This window comes from Podarcis vaucheri, assembly GCF_965113315.1.
Source record: "Podarcis vaucheri genome assembly, chromosome: 16".
NCBI lineage: Eukaryota > Metazoa > Chordata > Lepidosauria > Squamata > Lacertidae > Podarcis > Podarcis vaucheri.
In genome coordinates, this window is record NC_138754.1 from 26,324,197 (window position 1) to 26,347,459 (window position 23,263).

General features: G+C 48.5%; 1 protein-coding gene across 1 annotated transcript in view; it reads left to right on the forward strand.

Moving 5' to 3' along the window:
• The window catches only part of SCARF2 (scavenger receptor class F member 2), a 49,953-nt gene that overhangs the window by 8,233 nt on the left and 18,457 nt on the right, over window positions 1-23,263 (forward strand). Inside the window, 7 exon segments of the mRNA XM_082203114.1 lie at window positions 6,593-6,694; window positions 7,723-8,242; window positions 9,482-9,700; window positions 12,643-12,771; window positions 20,213-20,316; window positions 21,287-21,404; window positions 22,547-22,665. Coding sequence (XP_082059240.1) covers window positions 6,593-6,694; window positions 7,723-8,242; window positions 9,482-9,700; window positions 12,643-12,771; window positions 20,213-20,316; window positions 21,287-21,404; window positions 22,547-22,665 — 1,311 coding nt within the window.

A 23,263-nucleotide genomic window follows, 5' to 3' on the forward strand; every position in this document is an offset into this window, starting at 1 on the left:
TTTATTGCTCCATTTCCCTCTTTCTCTCCTAACCCACGTTCTGCTTTTTGCCATCATCTAAAAATGACGACGTTCTGATATGGTTTTTTGGTAGAACGCCCAGCTTCACTAGGTGCCTATGAGTTCCAGTGTTGCAAGACAGAGAGGAAAACTTTTCTCTATCTCAGTGGTATGCAGTGAAATTTTTCTCAGGGGAAGAGTGAGGGCCAGAGGCACCAGGCTTGTGAGGGAATGTCACTCGCATGAGCATCGCACCTCCCTCCCAATGTGGGCAGAAGCTTCCCGAGCTTTGGGAAAGGAGGCGCTATGCTTTAATACTTACTGGAGACATTTAGGGAAATAGCCTAGTTCCCCTCATCCACTAACCACACAAAACTGCTCTATCTGCTTTCTCTATGCCATGTTTAATCAAGTTAGTAGTCCTCATGACTGCCCAGAGTTGCCTGGAAATTTGAGGGCATCACCTGGGAGAAGTCTCAGGAGACAGATAGGTTGCAGAGGAAGCTTTTCGGTGGTTTACATGGGGGGGGGGCAGCTTCACTGCCCTGTATTCTCTAGCTCCTTGCTTCTTACCCTGATTGCTGGTAGAAAGTGGATAAATTTCACACGATTGGTGCAGTTTGGAGAATTAGCTTTTCTTGCTGCAGAATTTGAATTTTGCCAGTGCGTGGCGTGCAGCCCTGGTTCTTGACCACCTGAGGGAACAAACGAGGACGGACCAGATGTGAGAGGCAGCGGTGGTGTAGTGGTTAGAGTGTCAGACCAGGACCTGGGAGTTCATATCCCCACTTGGCCTTGAAGCTCACTGGGCAACTTTGTGCCAGTCTCTGCCTCTCGGACTAACCTACCTCACAGAGTTATTGTGGGGGCTAAATGAGGAGTGGGGGGGGTGAGCCAGGCATACCACGTTGAGCTCCTGGGAGAAAAGAAGGTGAGATACAATTCCATGTATGCAATTTATTCATGCAGTAAATACAGTGGTACCTACATATGCTTCAGGTTACATATGCTTCAGGTTACAGACTCCACTAACCCAGAAATATTACCTCGGGTTAAGAACTTTGCTTCAGGATGAGAACAGAAATCGTGCTCCGGCGGCGTGGCAGCAGTGGGAGGCCCCTTTAGCTAAAGTGGTGCTTCAGGTTAAGAACAGTTTCAGGTTAAGAACGGACCTCCGGAACGAATTAAGTACTTAACCCAAGGTACCACTGTAAACAAATCCCCCAATACACCTTATTTTAAATCAGGCTCCTCCGAGGCAAGGCCAGTGGTGGTGTAGGGGTTTGAGCGTCGGATTAAGACCTGGGAGACCAGGGTTCGAATCCTCCCACTTGGCTATGAAGCTCACCGCCTGTGATCTCGGCGTCTAGTCGCTGCCTCTCAGGGTCATTTTGGGGATTAAATGAGGAAGGGGAGCAGAACCAGGTACGGCACTTTGAGCCGCTTGGACAAAAGGGGTGGGTGGAAGTACAATAAATAAACAAATGCCCCCTGAACGGCCCGGGTACGGGGGAGCAGGGTCCGCCCCCCCCCCCCCCCGTTCACTCTTAGCAGAGTTGTCGCTTGCCCAAGCAAAAAGCTGGAAGAAAGGAAGCAGCAGTTTCTCCACCGTTCCTTCACTGTTCTCTGTTGTCCGTAGCCAGAAGGTCCCCCCTCGGTGCTGGAACTTGGCATCCCCAGGTTCCGGCTGGAATCCTTTGTAGAACTCGGCCGAGCGGGGAGAGGGAGGCTGCACAAGTTCTCGGGACTTGGAGTCCCAAGGCGCTGCTGGGAAACTTGGAGGAGCTATTTTTGGAGGCCTAGTAAATCCACCGCCGTTCCAGTTGGCTGAGGCCCCCCTTCCTTTCCTGTGGAGTAATATTTCTTGGTGCTGATCAACAGCGGCCGCCTCCTGGCCTCGGGAGCAGCCAGTCTGCATGTGTGTGCATATGTACGTGTGTGCATGTGTGCGTCTGTGCAGTTGACCAGCTCAGTGTTCAAATCTCCAGGTCGGCAGCAGACCTGCTGTAAGCCGAGGGGCTTCTGCCACCTCTGGTGATGTTTGTTCGGGGCAGAAAAAAGAAAGTCCTTCACTCAGGGCAGAGTGAAACTATGGAACGCCCTCCCACAGGAGGCAGAGATGGGCAGCAACCTAGATGACTTTAAAAGAGGATCCGACCAATTAATGGAGGAAAAGGCTATTTATGGGTACCAGCCCCAATGGCTGTGCTCTGCCTCCCCAGTTAGGGGCAGCAATGTTTCTGAATACAGTGGTGCCTCGCAAGACGAAAAGAATCCGTTCTGTAATTCTCTTCGTCTAGCGGTTTTTTCGTCTTGCGAAGCAAGCCCATTGACGGATTAGCGGATTAGCGCTATTAGCGGCTTTTAGCGGCTTATCTGCTGATCGGATCAGCTGATAAGCGGCTTAGCAGCTTAGAAAAGGGGGGGGGAGGAAAAAAAACCAGCAGAAACTCGCAAGACATTGTCATCTTGCGAAGCAAGCCCATAGGAAATTCGTTTTGCGAAGCACCTCCAAAACGGAAAACTCTTTCGTCTAGCGAGTTTTCCGTCTTGCGAGGCATTCGTCTTGCGGGGCACCACTGTACCAGCTGCTGGAAACCACAGGAGGAAAGAGTTTCTGTTGCACTCAGGTCCTGCTTGCGGGTTTCCCACAGACCTATGGGCAGCCCCTGTGAGAACAGGATGCTGGACTAAGTGGATAGCTCAGGTGGTTAGAGCGTGGTGCTGGCAATGCCAAGGTCGCAGGTTCGATCCCCGTAAGGACAGCTGCATTGCGGAGGGTTGGATGAGATGATTCTCAGGGTTCCTTCCAAATCTACAATTCTACGATTCCTTTATTTATTTATTTATTTATTTATACATACATACATAAAGGTAAAGGTAAAGGTACCCCTGCCCGAACGGGCCAGTCTTGACAGACTCTGGGGTTTGTGCGCCCATCTCACATCTATAGGCCGGGGGCCAGCGCTGTCCGGAGACACTTCCGGGTCACGTGGCCAGCGTGACAAAGCTGCATCTGGCGAGCCAGCACAGCACACGGAACGCTGTTTACCTTCCCGCTGGTAAGCGGTACCTATTTATCTACTTGCACCCGGAGGTGCTTTCGAACTGCTAGGTTGGCAGGCGCTGGGACCGAGCAGCGGGAGCGCACCCCGCCACGGGGATTCGAACCGCCGACCTTACGATCGGCAAGCCCTAGGCGCTGAGGCTTTAACCCACAGCGCCACCCGCGTCCCTTACATACATACATACATACATACATACATACATACATACAGTGGTACCTTGGGTTACAGACGTTTCAGGTTACGGACTCTGCTAACCCAGAAATAGTACCTTGGGTTAAGAACTTTGCTTCAGGATGAGAACAGAAATTGCGCGGCGTCTGTAGCAGGAGGCCCCATTAGATAAAATGGTACCTCATGTTAAGAACAGTTTCAGGTTAAGAACAGACCTCCAGAACGAATTAAATTCTTAACCCAAGGTACCACTGTACATACACACATACATACATACATACCCTGCCCATCTGGCTGGGTTTTCGCAGCCACTCTGGGCGGCTTTCAACAGAATATTAAAAACACGAGAAAACATCAAACATTAAAAACTCCCCTAAACAGGACTGCCTTCAGGTGTCTTCTAAAAGTCAGGTAGTTGTTTATTTCCCTGAGGCGTTCCACAGGGCGGGTGCCACTACCGAGAAGGCCCTCTGCCTGGTTCCCTGTAACCTCACTTCTCACAGGGAGGGAACCGCCAGAAGGCCCTCAGCGCTGGACCTCAGTGTCCGGGCTGAACGATGGGGGTAGAGACACTCCTTCAGGTATACGGGGCCAAGGCCATTTAGGGCTTTAAAGGTCATCACCAACACTTTGAATTGTGCTCAGAAATGTACTGGGAGCCAATGTAGGTCTTTCAGAACCAGTGTTATAGGTTCTCGGCGGCCACTCCCAGTCACTAGTCTAGCTGCCGTGGCTTGGTGGGCCAGTGGCCCAATCCAGTAGGCTATTCTGATGGGGCAGATGGGAGTTCTAGTCCAAAACAGCTGAAGGCTGGTAAAAAAAAAAAAATCTTAAGCTTTCACAAATGAAAGGGACAGCGGTCCCCGGATGCTTGTACCGTCACAAATTCCTTAGTCCTTAATGTGCCCCAGGACTCTTCTTTTTTGCCGCCCTCTCTGGAAACGGTTGCCATGCGGGAAAGCTAGCGGTGCTCCTCTGCATTTTGCCTGTGTATTTAAAAGGCTGAATAACCAACTAATACCTCAGAGTTCTTCTAACTAACTCCCCGCTCCCTCAACTCCTCCTTTGCATGTCTGTAGCGCCTTGGCCGGATCCTACCCAAAGCACTTCCGCTGGGGCCAGAGTAGTGTCTCCACCGTCCATGGGGTAAGTAAGTGCTTTGCCTGCCATCTCACAGGTGATGGGAACTGGGTGTTCTCTGGGTTTCTGTGGGGGTTTTTTTATTTTAAAAAATCTTCCTGTGTGCATGCTAAACTCTTTCCTTCTCTTGGCTTAGCCTGCTGCCGCCTAATAATGTTTCTGTGCTTTTCTAGATTTCTTTCTGGTGTCCGTCTTTGGGCTTTCTGGAACCTTCTGCCTCCTTCCCATGTGGGGACTGTGTACCTGTCAATGTCTGTTCAGTGGGGGTTCCCGAGGGGGGGGAATGAGGCACTTTTCTCATGGATTAGTCTGGTTCTTAAGAAGCAAAGGCTTGAATTGGAAACCTGAAGGAAGGATGGTGTTCTCAGCAGCCTCTTGGGGCAGGGGGGTTGCCTCTGCCTGCGGTCCCCCGTCCCACGAGTGACCTAGTCTGGAAATCTTCAATGTGCAGCCTGCTAAAGACCCATGTCCTCATGAAGGAAGGTTGATGGTGCTGTAAGTGAACTAGACCTACAACACAACCTTTTTAGGTTCCCATCACCTGGCTGGGCAATAGTAAACAGCGCCCCCCAAAAATTTCAACCACTTTCCATTTTCGGTTTTTGTTCTGTAAACGAAACACATCCCAAAAAACCATCCGATTTCTACAAAAAGGGTGGTGTTTGTTTGCCTACCCCACTATTATTAACCTGTTGAGGTAAAAAATAAAAAAGTCTTGTATTTTCAAAGTAACCTAGAGGAGCTAAAAACTCTCTAGCTTCTGACACACCCCACCTGGTTTTACTTGGAGCCATTTTACCACCCCAAAGCCTATTTTATTTTAGCTCAGCTTTTTTGTTTGCTTGCTTGCTTTCTTCATAAAATTGATTCACTGCTTGATGGTAAAAAAAGGAAAGAAAGAATACCTCAAAGCGGTTTATAAAACAGTCATATCAAGAAAAAATTACAACCCAATTTTAAAACTGACAAAAGTTAGAATACCGAATCAAATTAAAAACCTTCCTCCAAAACTGTCCCTGTCACTCTCTTAGTTTCCATTTTAAAACTCTGCATTGTCTGCCCAAAGTGAGCTACCTTCTTTTAACCAAGAGTCGGAAGGAGGGACCCCAGGGGCCATCTAGTGTGACCCCCTGCATTTATTCATTGCAGTCCATCTTTGCTATTATCTGCTGGAGTTTCTCCACAGAGACTCCAGCGTCAGGAAGACAGTCCTAGGCACACTTATTCAGGAGCAAACCTCAATTAACACAATGTGACATACTCCCAACTTGTTTCTGGTAATTAATTCTCTCAGGAGCCCAGAGTGACCCAGACCCAGCCGCGCTAATACGTTCTTGAAAACCTAGGCACTGCTAATAGCATTCTAAACACAGCTTAAAGCGCTATTACGAAAGGTTTAAAGCCATTCTCTCAAGGTTTGTCAGGAACAGTGTCTTGCAGACGCCCAATGCCTGAGTGAGCAGGAATTTAAAACGTCTCCTGAATGCTAGTCCTGAGGGAGACAGGCGCACCTCACCAGAGAGGGCGTTCCACACACAGGGAGCCACCACTGAAAAGGTCTTGCCAGGGGGTCAGTGCCAACTAGGTAGCACCAACGAGTCCTCACCTACCAATCGTAGGGTCCAAGATGGTTGATATTGGGGAAAGCACCCATTTAGGTACTCGGGCCCCAATTCAGTTAGGACTTGATACGCTCGTACTAGGCCTTGAATCGGGCCTGGTAGTTCAGCAGCAGCCAGTGCAGCCTTTTCAGGACCAGCGATGCATGTTCCCTTCAAGAATATGCACCATTATCCGCCCCATTCTGCCCTAGCTGCAGCCTGCAGGCCGTCTTCAAGGGCAGCCCCACAGTCAACACATTGCAGTAGTCAAGCAGAAGGTCACTAGCGCATGGGCAGCTGAGGCCAGGCTATGCCAGTGTAGGAATGGTCATAGCTGGCGAACCGGCATCCTTTTCTGTAGGCATTCCTTCAAGGTTTGTTTGGTGTGTTTCTTCCAATTAGCTGCTTTTCATCCCTCTCTGAACTGACACTCCAGCCAAGTTAGTCACCTGCTGACACCCGCTAGGGGGTCTCTGGCTTAGTGGCACCTCTGTTGGGCGCGCAAGGGTGGGGGAGAGGCTCCCACTCTCTTCGCACGGGTGTCCCGCCAGCCGTCAGTTCCACATGTCCCCGTTTTCTCAATTATCCCCTCTCTTTCTCTCCCCCTCGTAGCTGCGTGCGAGGGAAACTTCACCTGCAAGGACAATGAGGTCTGCGTGAGGCCCAACGAATGCCGCTGCCGCCATGGTTACTTTGGTGCCAACTGTGAAACCAGTGAGTACAGAGGACAGGGCCGTGTAGTGGTTACAGTGCCATACAAGAACCCAGGAGAGGCTTGAGGGCCAGTCACTGCCTCTCAGCCTGAGCTGCCTCACAGGGTGGTTGGTGGGAATTAAATGAGGAGGGGAAGCTGTGTGTGTGTGTGTTTAAATTGACAGCATTTTTAGCACCTTGATGGTTTTACTAAGCGGTCCACTGTAAACGGCTTAGAGGCCTTCTGTTCTGGTACATGGTATCTCATTTTTGTTAAATACAAAATAAAAGGGCTATTCAGAGTTAACCTGTGACATTTCAATTCTTCAAGGTTGAATATGCATATACTGAACATTAAAAAATTGAAATGACACATACAGTCATACCTCTTGTTGTGTTTGCTTCATGTTGTGGATTTTCGGGTTGCGGCAAACCTGGAAGTGTATACTTCCGGGTTTCGCCGCAGACGCAAAAGCGTTCTGCACGCTTTGCGCATTGCGAAGAAGCGCTCCAGAACGGATCGTGTCTGCAACTAGAGGTGCCACTGTATATGAAGCTGTATTCCATAATATATATACAACAAAACCTCTATGTTAAGGGCTGTATTGAATGTTTTTTTTATTATTATCATTATCATTGATTTATTAATTGCCTTCTAAATAAGACGATTTATGCAACTCAGCAAGATGGGTGGGTATAATTATTATTATACTGTTCATAAAAACACAACTACATCAAATATATTTTAAACAAGACTCTCCTACTGGGTGGTAGTCATCCACGTTTTACGCAGAGTAGACCCATTGAAATTCACAGGCCTTGCTTAGTCATGCCCAGTATACAACGCACTGTACACACCTCTACATTTACACCTGTTGCTCCGCCTACTTTGGCCTGTGGCCCTGCCCACCACATCATGTGGCCCTCAGAAGGAGCAAATGCGGCCCTCGGTCTCGATTTTTTTTAAAAAAAAAACAGGTTCCCGCTCCTCCAGCCCCTGTGCTAACCTTGTTGTCGTCATCCTCCCCCATCCCTCCCCCCCCCCACAGAGTGTCCCCGCCAGTTCTGGGGCCCCGACTGCAAGGAGATGTGCCAGTGCCACCCCAACGGGCAATGTGAGGACGTGACGGGCCAGTGCACCTGCAACGCCAACCGCTGGGGGCCCAAGTGCGAGAACGCCTGCCTGTGCAAGCACGGCAAGTGTGACCAGAAGACCGGCAAATGCACCTGCGAGCCCAACTGGTGGGGCCCCCAGTGCTCCAGCGCCTGCTACTGCAGCCTCAACTCCCAGTGCGACCAGCAGGTGGGCACCTGCATCTGCCAGCCGGGCTGGTGGGGCCGCAGCTGCAACAACCAGTGCTCCTGCAACAACTCGCCCTGCGAGCAGTTCACGGGCCGGTGCCAGTGCCGGGGGCGCACCTTCGGCCCTCGCTGCGACCGCTACTGCCAGTGCCACATGGGCAAGTGCAACCAGCTGGACGGGACCTGTACCTGCGAGCCGGGATATCGGGGGAAGTTCTGCAGGGAGCCCTGCCCAGCCGGATTCTACGGGCAAGGCTGCCGGAGGAGGTAAGGCAGGGGGGCAGCGGTCATAGAATCATAGAACCTTAGTAAAGGTAAAGGGACCCCTGACCATTAGCTCCAGTCGTGGCCGACTCTGGGGTTGCGGTGCTCATCTCGCTTTACTGGCCGAGGGAGCCAGCGTACAGCTTCCAGGTCATGTGGCCAGCATGACTAAGCCACTTCTGGCAAACCAGAGCAGCGCACGGAAACGCCGTTTACCTTCCCTCCGGAGTGATACCTATTTATCTACTTGCACTCTGACGTGCTTTCGAACTGCTAGGTTGGCAGGAGCAGGGACTGAGCAACGGGAGCTCACCCCGTTGCAGGGATTCGAACTGCCAACCTTCTGATCGGCAAGTCCTAGGCTCTGTGGTTTAACCCACAGCGCCACCCGCGTCCCTCTTACAACCTTAGAAGACCCCCAAAGATCATCTGGTCCAACCCCCCAGCCAAGAGTCCCCTGCGAAACATGTGTGGCGAAATTGCAAATCATGCCTAGTGGAAACTCATGCACCGAAAGGTGGATCAGTGCTCTGGTTTTGGGGAACGAGGGATGGCCCAGAATAATATCCCCAAGCCCCGCCCCGATTCCTCCCACTTAGTCACGCCTCCTCAGCTTCCCACCATGGGAGCCAGCATGGTGTAGTGGTTAAGAGCGGTGGACTCGTAATCTGGTGAACCGGGTTCACGTCTCTGCTCTTCCACATGCAGCTGCTGGGTGACCTTGGGCCAGTCACACTTCTCTGAAGTCTCTCAGACTCACTCACCTCACAGAGTGTTTGTTGTGGGTGGAGGAAGCGAAAGGAGATTGTTAGCCGCTTTGAGACTCTTTAAGGGGAGTGAAAGGCGAGATATCAAGTCCAAACTCCTCTCCTTCTCCTTCTCCTTCTCCTTCTCCTTCTCCTTCTCCTTCTCCTTCTTCTTCTTCTACTACTACTACTACTAATATTTAGCTTTCCTGTAAACTAGAATGTGAGAAGAGCTTTGTACCTGGTTCAGGCCAAAAAGGTCCCATCTTTTTCAGTATTAAAAGGGAGGTGTCTTCTCTGTAGCTAAAAAACCCCCTCTCCTTTCATGTTCATTGGACAGTTCTAGGATGCTAGAGGGTGGGACCCTGCTGCAGAAATAGTAACAGGCTTTGCACCCCCTGTGACCCCAGCCTGCTACACTTGGGGAGGACCAGTTACTTTGCAGGGCTTTGTTGATCTCCTTCCTGACTGACCTGCCTCTCTGTGGCTTTTCCAGGTGTGGGCAATGCAAGGAGCTTCAGCCCTGCACCATTGCGGACGGGCGCTGCCTGGCATGCGAAGCTGGCTGGAACGGCACCAAGTGCGACCAGATCTGCTCAGCAGGCTTCTACGGGGAGGGCTGTGACCAGACCTGCCCTCCCTGCAAGGACGGCCACACCTGCAACCACATCAACGGCAAGTGTTCCCACTGCAATCCTGGCTGGATCGGGGACAGGTGAGTCTAGCAAGGGAGTTTGGCATGGGCTTGTCAAGGGCCCTTAGAGCACCAGGCCGTGAGTTGCCCTACCTCCATCTTTATTACCACAGTGCAGTGGTAGAGCAATAACAATAACAACAGTAATAATGATCTCTGTGTTGACATTTCCATTCCACCTTAAGGAACAGACATGGAATTGTTACGTGTCACATGTCTGTTTACATTCCAGCACAGTATGCTGGGAACTTCTGTTGTGTGTATAGCTGTTGCTTTTAGCTGTTCTCTCTGAGACGACATGAGAGAGAGATGACATGTTTCTTTGTCCTGATTTATGATTAATAAATCTGTAGTTGTAGTATGCTTCCACAAGCCTCACGCCTATTCTGTGTGCACAGTTCGATCTGCTGATAGTGTGCCCTGGCTGAGTAAGCCCAGGTTGCTCATTTACGTTGGAGCAGAGGTGATGGTCTTCGCAGCGGGACAGCTGGAAAGGAATGGCCCAGCCGGGGCTAGCCAGCTGGCCTCCCAGCCCTCTGCATGCCAACACTCTGTACTTGCTTGCCTGATGGTTATGGGCAGGCAGATTTCAGGCTTGCCAATTCTACTTTGTTTTATATTAGATTTCCAACCTCTGAAACACCTGGTGCAAAATGCACATTGTCAGAGGCAGGATGGTTCTGAATGCCAACTGGGGGGGGGGGGAGAGCAGGTTTGGGGTTTCCCGTTGAAGCATCTGGATGGCCCCTGTAAGAACAGGAAACTGGACTAGGTGGTCTGATTCAGCATAACCTTAAAAGACAGAGAGGATTCAAGTGCAGAGTTGCTCTGAGCACATTCTGAGCCCAACAATTAGTTTTCAGTACCAAAGCTGGGTACTGAAGTGGAGATACAAACGTCCACTCCTAGTTAGAGTTAAGAACATAAAAAGAGTGTCAGGCCCATCTAGTCCATCATACTGTTTGCACAGTAGCCAAGAAGGCAGGCAGGACCCAAGCACGAGCCAGTGTGGTGTAGTGGTTAAGAGCGGTAGTCTCGTAATCTGGGGAACCGGGTTCGCGTCTCCACTCCTCCACATGCAGCTGCTGGGTGACCTTGGGCCAGTCACACTTCTTTGAAGTCTCTCAGCCTCACTCACTTCACAGAGTGTTTGTTGTGGGGGAGGAAGGGAAAGGAGAATGTTAGCCGCTTTGAGACTCCTTAAAGGGAGTGAAAGGCGGGATATCAAATCCAAACTCCTCCTCTTCTTCTTCTTCTTCTTCTTCTTCTTCTTCTTCTTCTTCCTGCATGCAGTATCCAGTGACTGGTTTTCAGAAGTGTTGCTGCCTTCATAGTTGGAGCATAACCGTCACGGCTAATAGCTATCCAAATTTGCCATGAATCTGTCCACTCTTCTTTCAAAGCCACCCAATGTCACTGTTTCCTGTGGGAGCGAGTTCCACAGTTTTAACTACGTGCTGCGTGGGGAGAAGGGCTTTTTAAATAAATAAATAAAAATCCATCCTGAATCTTCCAACGTTCGGTTCTCAATTTCAGCAGCCCGATTTAGAAATATATAAACGTTGCTGCTGCTGCTGTTATCAAGAGCTGGAAACGCTTACTAATCTACTGCAAATCAGGCAGAGATCTAACGGCAGATCCTGATCTGTTCTCCACCCGCTTGTGGTCAAGGCAGTGCACTGTTGGAGATGGTAATGTGAAGAAGCCGTGTCAGTAAGCTAAGAAGCAGAAGCAAAAAGCTGTTGTTGGGTTTTTTTTAAAAAAGTTTTTATTAAAGATTTTTCGGATACAAAACAAACAAATAAATAAGGAAAAGTACACACAGTATAGCACCTCCACGTTCAGATCTTGGGTCTTTTTTACAATCTGTTTACATTTGAAATGGGGCACTATTGTCATAGATTTTGGGGGGAAAGACAGAAGAGAGAGGGGGTTGGGGGACGATTATCTGTTCATTCTATAGCATAGTCTTTGTGCAGGGTTTTTATGTCAGCGTCTCGTGGGTCGGTCCTTTATTTATATAGTTATCTTTTTATTGGTGTTGTGAGAGATTGGAGGGCCCAGGGTTTGCTTGGTTGTGTTTGGTTGGTAGCAGTATGGCTTGTTTGTATGTACCCACCCATCTGGCAGGGTTTCTCCAGCCACTCTGGGCAGCTCCCAATCAAATAATAATAATAATACAGTGGTGCCCCGCAAGACGAATGCCTCGCAAGACGGAAAACTCGCTAGACGAAAGAGTTTTCTGTTTTGGAGGTGCTTCACAAAACAAATTTCCTATGGGCTTGCTTCGCAAGACGACAATGTCTTGCGAGTTCCTGCTGGGTTTTTTTTCCTCCCCCCCCCTTTTTCTAAGCCGCTAAGCCGCTTATCAGCTGATCCGATCAGCAGAAAAGCTGCTAATAGCGCTAATCCGCTAATCCTTCAATGGGCTTGCTTCGCAAGACGAAAAACCGCTAGACAAAGAGAATCACAGAACGGATTCTTTTCGTCTTGCGAGGCACCACTGTAATAATAATAATAATAATAATAATAATAATAATAATAATAATAATAAAGTGACAAAACATCAAACACTAAAAGCTTCCCTAAATAGGGCTGCCTTCAGATGTCTTCTAAAAGTTGTATAGTTATCTCCTTGACATCTGATGGGAGGGCGTTCCACAGGCTGGGTGCCACTACCAAGAAGGCCCCCTGCCTGGTTCCCTGTAGCTTCACTTCTCGCAGCGAGAGAACAACCAGAAGGCCCTCGGCGCTGGACCTCAGTGTCTGGGCAGAACGATGGGGGTGGAGACGCTCCTTCAGGTATACTGGACCAAGGCCATTTAGGGCTTTAAAAGTCAGCACCAATACTTTGAATAGCGCTCAGAAATGTACAACAGCTGTTGTGCTGAAAGCTGTTCTGAGAGCGGCTGTTCCTTCTTGTTGCCCCCCACTGCCCGCTCACCATCTTGAACTTCCTCCAGGTGTGAGACGAAGTGTCGCAATGGGACCTACGGCGAGAACTGCGCCTTTGTCTGCAACGACTGTTTCAACGGCACGTGCGACTTCGAGTCGGGGCGCTGCCTCTGCCGGCCAGGCTTCCAAGGAATTTGGTAAGTGACTCAGCACCCCAATGCAGGGTCTCCATTCTGCTCTTTTAATTATTCCTGTACAGACCTGCCCCCTGCTTCACAAAGAAGCAGCAAGGATAGCTCAGCTGGTTGCAGTGCAGTGCTGATAATAATAAGATTTTAGGTTTGACCCCCAATTTTGGGACAGCTGCGTATTCCTGCATAGCAGGGGTTTGGACTAGGTGATCCTCAGGATCCTTTCCAACTCTTTGAATCTGTGTACGATAAGTTTAAAATGCTAAATATTACAAATTCAACTCAATGAAGTACAGTGGTACCTCAGGTTACAGACGCTTCAGGTTACAGACTCCGCTAACCCAAAAGTAGTACCTCGGGTTAAGAACTTTACCTCAGGATGAGAACAGAAATCTCGCGGCAGCAGGGGAGGCCCCATTAGCCAGTGGCGTAGCGTGGGTTCTCAGCACCCGGGGCAAGGCAAGTAATTTGCGCCCCCTAACCCGTGGATTTTAGCACTCGAGTCTCTTCCACACGCCCCCAGATGTTGCGCCAGGTGCGGCAGCCCCCCCTGCACCCCCCACGCTACGCCACTGCTCCCACCACAAGTCTTCAGGACAGCCATCCGAAGGCTGGCGGCGGGAGGAGGTCTCTCCCGCCTTGGAGAGGTTCCCGCTTCCTCGAGGGGGGCCGGCCAAATGCGCCCCCCCCAAATGTTGCGCCCGGTGCGGCCGGCACCCCTGGCATCCCCCATGCTATGCCACTGCCATTAGCTAAAGTGGTACCTCAGGTTAAGAACAGTTTCAGGTTAAGAACGGACCTCCAGAACGAATTAAGTTCTTAAACAGAGGTACCACTGTAAAAAAACAACCCCAACCTTTCTACAATTGTGCGGCTGATATTCCACAAAACAGTTATCACTTATTTGACGCCGTTTATGAATCGCTTCCCATAAGGTACGTCGAAGCAATTTTGAAAGGAAAAGCCATTCCATGTATGAGAACATTGGCCGCTGTGAGAGAAGAAGGCTGGACTAAATGGGCCACTGGCCTGATCCTGCAGGCTCTTCTGATGCCCTTATGTTCTTAAGTCTATTCTGCCAGGTTTTGGTGTGGGTCAGGGGTAACCAGAAAAAAGTGAAAAGCTAAACAGAAAGCGCCCTATAGAATCAGTTGTGCTGCCATTGGGCTTTTCCCTCCCAGGCCATAATAATGTGTTTGTGTTGGGGGTGTTTTTTTTAAAAAAAAAAATTCTCGTGATTCCTGCCCCCCCCCCCATACAAACACCAACCCAGGGAAAGAAATGAAAGTGTTTTCGCAGTTGACCCTCTGCACTCTGCTTTCTTTTGCACTCATTTAAAGATGACTCGGAAGAGCAAAGTGTCCCCCATAAAATCACTGGTGTCATTTTCTTAGTTTCTAGAGGATAAGAGGATAGAGGGACGCAGGTGGCGCTGTAGGTTAAACCACAGAGCCTAGGACTTGCCAATCAGAAGGTCGGCGTTTCGAATCCCTGTGACGGGGTGAGCTCCCGTTGCTCGGTCCCTGCTCCTGCCAACCTAGCAGTTCGAAAGCACACCAGTGCAAGTAGATAAATAGGTACTGCTCCGGCGGGAAGGTAAATGGTGTTTCCGTGTGCTGCTCTGGTTCACCAGTAGCAGCTTAGTCATGCTGGCCAGATGACCCGGAAGCTGTACACCGGCTCCCTCGGCCAATAAAGCGAAATGAGCATCGCAACCCCAGAGTCGTCTGCGACTGGACCTAATGGTTAGGGGTCCCTTTACCTTTTTAGAGGATAAGAAAAGCTGTGCTGGATCAAGCCAAATCCCATCTAGTCCAGCATCCTTCTTCTTCTTTGATGATCACTCATAGCCGAGTAAGATTGTCTTCCATTTTTAAAAAGTGAGTCCGTAAGTGACTGTGGAGGCCAATTCTGGATCCACACATCCTTCCACAGTGGGGACATAGGTTTCTGGGCAGGAGTTGATCACGGTGAGGGTTTGCCAAGCGTGCCTTCCTCTTAGCACGTTTCTCCCTTGCGTCCTGAGTTTGAGCATCTTCAAAACCCATGACACCTTTGTTAAAGGCTGTTCTCCAACTGGAGCGCTCGCAGGCCAGTGTTTCCCAGTTGTCAGTGTTTATACTACATTTCTTAAGATTTGCCTTGAGAGAGTCTTTGAACCGCTTTTGCTGACCACCAGCATTACGCTTACCATTTTTAAGTTCGGAAGTATTTCTGCAGAGGCAGAGCATGGTCATCATGGTTGGCAGTCACTGATAGCCCTATCCTGCAATCCTCTTTTAAAGCCACCCAAGTTAGTGAGTGTCACTGCCTCCTGTAACAGTGAGTTCCGCAGTTTAACTGTGCGCTGGAAACATTGCAAAGTTGCAAAGTGCAAGTTTGCCCACTGAATCCCAAGTCATTTCCCAATGCTATAAATCTTTTTAAAAGACATTTTCAAAAACGGCATCATGTTCTTCCTCTCTGCCTCCGGATCTGGATTTCTCGTCTCCTGGGAATTAAGGGAGAAACCAGCTTTTTATTGCTGCTGCTGTTCTACCGAGAGCTGGCCTGATTACATTTGGCTGCTTAGTCTGTTTCCAAGGCTCAATTTGGGCTCAGTGAACCATACCAGGGGTTTTTTTTGGGGGGGGGTAGTTCCACCGGGGCGTCTCGCTGTCTTCTTCCTTAACTCTGTTAGCACAGCCCAATCTGCAAGTTTTGCCTTCAGACCATTACTCATCACTTCCTCTGTCAGCTCCAATCTGCAGCGGGGCCTTGCTTGCATTTTTCCATTTCTTGACAAATACTTGGTATATTTTCAGCACAGCAAGCACTTCTCTCTGGAAGCGTATATGGGAACTTCTCCCCCACTTTCTCACATCTTAGTATATGTGCCAAAAGTCATCTGTCTGTCACCGGATGAGAGCCGTTCCATTTGTGGTTGTGCGATGCTAAGAGTCCTCGTATCCAGCGCGTGCAATTCTAGCGTTCGGGAGGAGCATTGCTCAGTGGTTAGAGCATCCGCTTTGCATGCAGGAGATCCCGGGTTCAATCCCCAATGGCACCTCCAGGGAGGGCTGGGAGCACCCGCTGCTTGAAACCCTGGAGAGCCTCTGCCAGTCAGAGTTGGCAATACTGAGGTAGAGGGACCAATGATGTGAATCAGTATAAGGCTGCCTTATACAGTGACGGGGAAGAATTATATAAAGAAGGTCCCAGGTTAAGTCCCTGGCATCTCCGGGTAGGGCTGGGCGAGAATCCCTGCCTGGAGAGTGGCTGCCAGTCAGTGCTGACACCACTAGGCTAGATGCTGATGTTTGTTGCCCACAGCAGCCCTGGCAAACGGAGGAACCTGCGCGGCTTCAGAGCTGTGTCAGCAGATGGAAAGCCCTGAGCATGCTAAAAATAAGATTTGGTCAGGAGTTACTCATCAGCTTGCTTGCTGGCTACTGAGAACGACTGTGTGTTCAAACGGGCTCCGTGGTGTGATTGTTTTGCAAGCGAAAGCTCTTCCTCTCTTCCTTTTGCGGTTCTTTCCTCTCCACCACGAAAGTTGGAAGCAGGGATTTGTGCACAGCTTCCTTGGAAAGGAACACAGAGCAAAGTGTCCCGTTTGTCTGAAGAGGGCTCTTTGTTTCGATTTGGGCTTTTTGTTGTTTTTCCATCACAAAAAGCTAAAGGATAGTTCATAGACCTCCTACGGGTGGTTTCATTGCTTCCCGTCATGCAGCTGTTGCACTGAACAGAATTTGTGCCAAGGTGCTGTTTTGTTTATTTATTGATCAGAATTCGTATATATATTGCCCCTTTCTAGAACAAACAACAACAATAACACAAGACCCTGGGCTTACTCTCTTTCCTCTTAAAATAAAGCAAGGGCAATATCCATCTAAATAGACCTGCTTCCATTTTAGCTGAGCGTCCTTCTTCCAATGACCCTCCAAATTTGTTTTGGGTGTTCCTTCAACCCTCTGGAGCAGATTTGGAGTGGCAAAGAGGGAGGAGAGGGAGAGGAACTTCTGTTGTGCAAGCAAAGATCTTTGCACTAGTACAGTGTTTCCCAAAGATGAGTTTCCAGCTGTTTTTTGGACTACAGTTCCCATCATCCCTGACCGCTGGTCTTGCTAGCTGGGGATGTTGGGAGTTGTAGTCCAAAAATAGCTGGAAACCCAAGTTTGGGAAATACTGCGTTAGCAGCTCTATTTAACTGGATGCCTCCCCAAGATTCTAGTCCTCATGGTTCAGAATAAAAACCTGGTTTAAATGGGAACATAAGAACCTGCCTTCTGCCAAATCTGACCATTGGTCCACCCAGCTCAGTTTTGTCCACACTGACTGGCAGCAGCTCTCCATTCAGCACCATGTTTTGAACTATAGTTCCCATCAGCCCAGCACCATACAGCCATACTGGCTGGAGCTGATGGGAGACAAAGTCCAAAACATCCGGTGCGCGCCAGGTGAGCAAAGATTGCTTTGTTTTTTATATATATATAAACATTTTATTTGATTTTACAACTACAAAATTCCAACAATGTCACAATTACACTCAAAATGCAAGATTCTCTTGACTCTCAGACTCCCCCCGCCCCAGTTCCCTCCATGGATCTTTATGTTATCCTTTTCAACTGCTTATTATCTCCTCCTCTATTTTTTCAATTTATTATCCAAAGTTTTTGTTAACGTTGCAAGTGTTGTTAAAAACCTGCTGATGTTTTCATTTGTTTACAGATAAAATGTAAATTTTCCCCGTTCTTTGTGAAAGCTTTCGTCCTCTTGATTTCTGATTCTTCCAGTCGTTTTTGCCATTTCTGCATATTCCAGCAATTTAGTTTGCCATTCCTCTCTGGTAGGGACTTTGTCTTCTTTCCATCCCTGGACTAAAAGCATCCTTTTAGCCCACAGCATATCCTGCATTGAAAACCACCTGGACTCCTGAGCGTCACCACCTCTTGTGACAGCAGGTCCTGCAAATAAATTCCACGTTGTGCGAAGAAGTCCTTTAGAGCAGGCCTGCTTGCAGCTGCTCTGCGGGCCGTGAGTGGCCCCTACCCTTTTCTCTGCCAAGAGGCACGTGGCACCGGGGAGGCAGCCAGCAGGAGAGCTTTGGATGTTCAAGAAGCATGAAAATCCCTGACAGAATCTGATGGCTGTGGAATGGCAGCAGCTGCTCTCGTCTGACATTCAGCCAGCAGCTTTGCAGCTTGGACCTTCCTTTAGCTGAAATACAGAATTGCAGAGCTGAAAGGAAATCCAAGGGCCACACAGCCCAACCCCACACAATGTGGCAATCGCACCCTGGCAGGTGACCACCCAACCTTTTGCCAGATGTTTTGCCAACCAGATACAATAAAGGGATCATAGTGATATGGGAAGCTGCTTTATACTGAGTCAGAACCTGGGTCCATAAGAACATTGGAAGAGCCCAGCAGGATCACACCGGCGACCCAACTAGCCCAGTATCCTCTGCTCACAGTGGCCAGCCAGACACCCATTATGGGAAGCCCAAAATCAGGACCTGAACACGAGGGCAGCCCCTTCCCCACTGCTGATTCCCAGCAGCTGGCCTTCACCTGCAACCTGCTCAATACTGTCTGCACTGACGGACAGCACCTCTCCAGAATGCCTCTTCATTTTTTGTCAGCTGTCTTTGCATAGCTTTGCTGTAGAGAAAGGGAGCAACCCGTGGCCTAGTGTTGAACTGACACACATTTAATTGGGATGTAACCCGTTCCTACACACAGGCAGGTGATCATAGACCGTTATTATTATTATTATTATTATTATTATTATTATGTTTGACAAAGTAATAATCATACATAAATAAGAACAAAAATGCCCCACCACCACCAAGACCATTCCATTGTAACCATCCAACCTCCCAAAATTTCAACACCCCTTGTGATGGTTTGACCCCTTTCTGTTTTAACAGTACAAATTCTACAAACATCCTCCGTACCTCCTCAAAATCATTTCTCCTGCTTATTCCCCCCATCTTACCTTAATGGCACATGTTGATTTATCATCAGTAGCTATATCCCACACCTCTTCATACCATTCTTCCATTTTATAGTCTGCTTGCTCCTTCCACTTCCTAGCTATCATAATCCGTGCAGCTGTCAATAAATTTGTGAGCAGGTCCTTCCTAGCCTGCAAACCTTCCACCCCATCATCAATTGAGAATAATGCTACCTCTGGTCAGCTTTAGACAGGTGATCATAGACCTTGAAGGCTGGGTTGTGGCCTTATCAGTTTTCTTTTCTGAAATTCAGCATGTTTCTAGTTCTCATGGCCAGGCGTGGTCTTATCATTCCATTTCCCTCTGTCTCTCCTAACCCTTGTTTTTGTCTTTCGGCATCAGCTGGAAACGACGACATTCTGATATGCTTTCCGTTAGGACACCCTTGGGTGATTTAATAGCCACCCCTGCTTCTGGAGGGGAGAGCAAAGGGTGACTTGCCTGCCTTCTCTTTCTCTTTCCCCCCACTCACCTGTTAATTCATTCCTCAGGTGTTGTGGGAATGTTCAGAGAGGCAGGAGAGGATATATTGTTTATTAACATTCTATGGGACGCGGGTGGCGCTGTGGGTAAAACCTCAGTGCCTAGGGCTTGCCGATCGCATGGTCGGCGGTTCGAATCCCCGCGGCGGGGTGAGCTCCCGTCTTTCAGTCCCAGCTCCTGCCCACCTAGCAGTTCGAAAGCACTCTTAAGTGCAAGTAGATAAATAGGTACCGCTTTATAGCGGGAAACGGCATTTCTGTGTGCTGCGCTGGTGCTGGCTCGCCAGAGCAGCTTCGTCACGCTGGCCACGTGACCCGGAAGTGTCTTCGGACAGCGCTGGCCCCCGGCCTCTTAAGTGAGATGGGTGCACAACCCTAGAGTCGGACACGACTGGCCCGTACGGGCAGGGGCACCTTTACCTTTTTAATATCCTTCCTAACTTGAGCTAGCAAGTTCTATAACTTAGCAGAGTTTTAACATTCCCCTATAAACACACAGCAGGTAGCTGGTTGCAAGCTTGTTTAAGCTTCTCAATACTGATTCCTGGTAAGATCCCTTATTTCCCTATTAAAAGGATAAACACGCCACAACCTTATTTAAGGTATATAAAAGAAGTTTACTCACATCATCATCAGTTCACAGTTGGATCCCTGAAGGCAGATTTAGTTACAGATATATACATGTGAGTCTATACCATATGGAGATAGTCTCTTTGTTCTCTGAAAAAAGCTGCTCCAATGAAGAGAGGAAGTCAAAGAGAGTGTGCGTGCTGCGTGCCTGGTGCTTTTGTTACCTGCACAGGTAAGGTCACGCCCACCTCTAGTCACATGCAAAAGGAAGTATGTCCCAGCCCAGGAGGAAACAGGAAGTTTTCGACTGGCTGGAACAAACATCCCCTTTGCATGTCCACTCTAGGCAAACAAGGAATGTTGTACTTGACTACTACTTTTGTATCACATCCCACAGGTGTAACGTGACGTGCCAGACTGGTCACTACGGGGTGAACTGTTCAGAATCCTGCAAGTGCCACGAAGATTCTTGCGACCCACTGACTGGATCTTGCCACATGGGTAAGTGGCTTGGATCACCAGCATCCATCAGCTGAGTCGAGTCCTGGGCTGCTAGTTCTGAACTGTTCCCATTGGGAAGTTTGGAGTCTGCAGAGTTCTATGGCAAGGCTCCCTCTGCAGGCTAACAGGACTAGTTTCCATCCTACCTAACTAGGGGTGAGAGATAGAATTGATTCCATCTGCATCCAAAGGCAAACTTAACTAAATTGACCCCTTATTTAAAAAATAGTAATAATAGGTGAGTCGAAACACTACAAATTTTTGCCCTTCTCTGAATTTTGCAATGCAGTTCTGCAGCCAAGTCAGATAAATGCATAAGTTTGTGAAGGTGACATAGGAAAATGCATCATATTAGGGGGACTGTTTTGACAATTAGGCAATTTTGCGTCCAAAAATGTAGTTTAAGTAGAAAGACATGCTAAAATGCTGTTGAATTTGCATGAGGACTTTATTTTTTATTTTTTTTTAATGCAAACTGGTGTGGAAATGTGGAGAACTGATTTAAGATTGAGAAACTGAAAGCAATTGGAATTATATGCCTGCCGAACCACTTAGAACTGCAGTGTCTTTCTGCACGTTCAATGAGTTAATCCTTTAGTGTGGCAGCAGGTATACTTTGGAAGTCCCCGCCCCTTTACAATCAGGTAGCTGCCATCACTGTGTGTTTTTTTCAGCACCTGCTAAAAGCCTATTTTGATTATTTCAGCAAGCCTACCTGGATGTGTAAAGTTGACGTGCATTTTAATAGGTTAATTTTATTTTATAATGTCTATATTTTTTAATGGGGGGGCTGTTGTTTCTGCTTAATTTAATTTGTAACTCTGACTTTGATCAATCATTTCAATGCATGTTTTATTTCTGGGAACTGCTGAGAGTTGTTTTTTTTTTTTACAATGGAGCAATGTACAAATTCCATTAAATAAAATAAAACAAGAGGGGGGGTGTTGTTTCTCTCCTGATTCCATTTCAGAGGCTAACCAGCGGATGGGCGTCATTGGAGCCGGTGCCCTCTTGGCCTTCCTCCTCCTCCTCCTCCTCTCCCTCCTGTGTTGCTGCTGCGTTTGCCGCAAGAAAGACCACTCCCGGGAGTAAGCATCAATGCTGGGAACCCTGAGCCCATTGGCAGGGGGGCTACCGAGGCTCCTTGGTGGGCAGGAGGGAGGGTGATTGAGGGGGTCTGGTCTGCTTCTGCCTAAGGTGTCTGCATTTGGGACTTTTCAGTTTAGAGAAAAGGTGAGCAAGAGGCCACATGATAATGAATAAAATTGTACACGGCAGGCAGAGAATTTGTGGACACCCAACAAAGCTGAATGTTGGAAGATTCAGGACAGATAAAATTTGAGTCCTTCGCATAGCTTCTTAAATTATGGTACTCCCTGTCACTTGTATTTTAATGGTGAATTTTGGGTATGATGGAGATGCAAAAAGATTTGGTTTATTATAAAAGATGCAGGAGGAAAGGACTAACAACAGGACCCGCAAAGGGGAAGAGGGAAATCCAGGAGATTCTGTGGAATCTTGTTTTTTCTATTGTATGTTGATATGTGATTATAAAATTTTAATTTGAAAAACCAAATAAATACCGCATTTTTTGCTCTATAAGACGCACCAGACCACAAGATGCACCTAGCTTTTGGAGGAGGAAAACAAGAAAAAAAATATTCCGAATCTCAGAAGCCAGAACAGCAAGAGGGATCGCTGCACAGTGAAAGCAGCAATCCCTCTTGCTGTTCTGGCTTCTGTGATCGCTGTGCAGCCTGCATTTGCTCCATAAGACGCACGCTCATTTCCCCTTACTTTTTAGGAAGGAAAAAGTGAGTTATAGAGCAAAAAATACGGTAAATTTACAAAGATATGGTACTCCCTGCCACAGGAGGCAGTGATGTCCGACAAATTGGATGGGTTTAAAAGAGGATAGGAAGAATTCACATGTGAGAAGGCTGAAAGTAGTATAGCCCCTTCTGCCACCTCAAGACTCTACTACTTCCTCATTGTGCTTGCCCATGTTGACCAGACACAGTGCCAAAAGAATCATAGAATTGTAGAGTTGGAGGAGCATCTACTCCGACCTTCTGCAGTGCAGAAAGAGGGGGCAACCCTAACAGTAAAGCAAAGTGATGGGGGCCTTCATCACACTATCCACCAGGACAACCCTGGTCCCAGTCCATCTGCCTCCACACTGCTAACATCTGCCAGGAGTCTAACCCAAAATGCACATCTTCCCTTGCAGCTCAAACCAGGACCCACCCCATAAGAAATCCCCGAGACGTCTTTGTGGGAGGTTCAGCCGTATCAGCATGAAACTTCCACGCATCCCTCTTCGCCGCCAGAAGCTGCCAAAGGTTGTAGGTAAGGACCAGCTCCGGTTGTCTCCTGCCCCCCCCAAGCTCCATTATTATGTGTTCCCCACATCCTGTTAAGGGCCCCATAGCTAACCATGGTTTGCAGGTCTGACTGTGTGGCAACACGATCCCGGTGTAGACAAACGAATGATGAACAGGCGTGCGAGATTCAGAATTCTTGTCACGGTGACAGAGGCTTAAATTAGGTTTGCAAATGTGTCAGGATCCATTCTGACAGTTCAGTCAGTGCCCCTGTGTCATGTCTTTGAATGGCTAAGCCCAGCCTGGTAGAATTAATCAGGGTTTGTTTTCTTGCAACAAACCAGTGTGAAGCCGCGGTTTGCTGTTAGCTCACAAACCATGGCTTTGTGTTATGTCAGAACGCATTGTCAGCCTTGCCTGACTGTGGAGGATTTTTTTTGTGTGTGTGTGTGTGTTTTGCTCCACCAAGATACTCAATCAAGCTACAGAGGCACAAGGCAAGAGGGTTTGGTTACAGAAACTATGGCTGGTCTGCGAAACGATTCATGGTTTGTTGGCTTGAACAAACCACAGTTGAGGCAGCTGTGTTTTAAATATGGGTGTGAATACAACCATAGAACAGG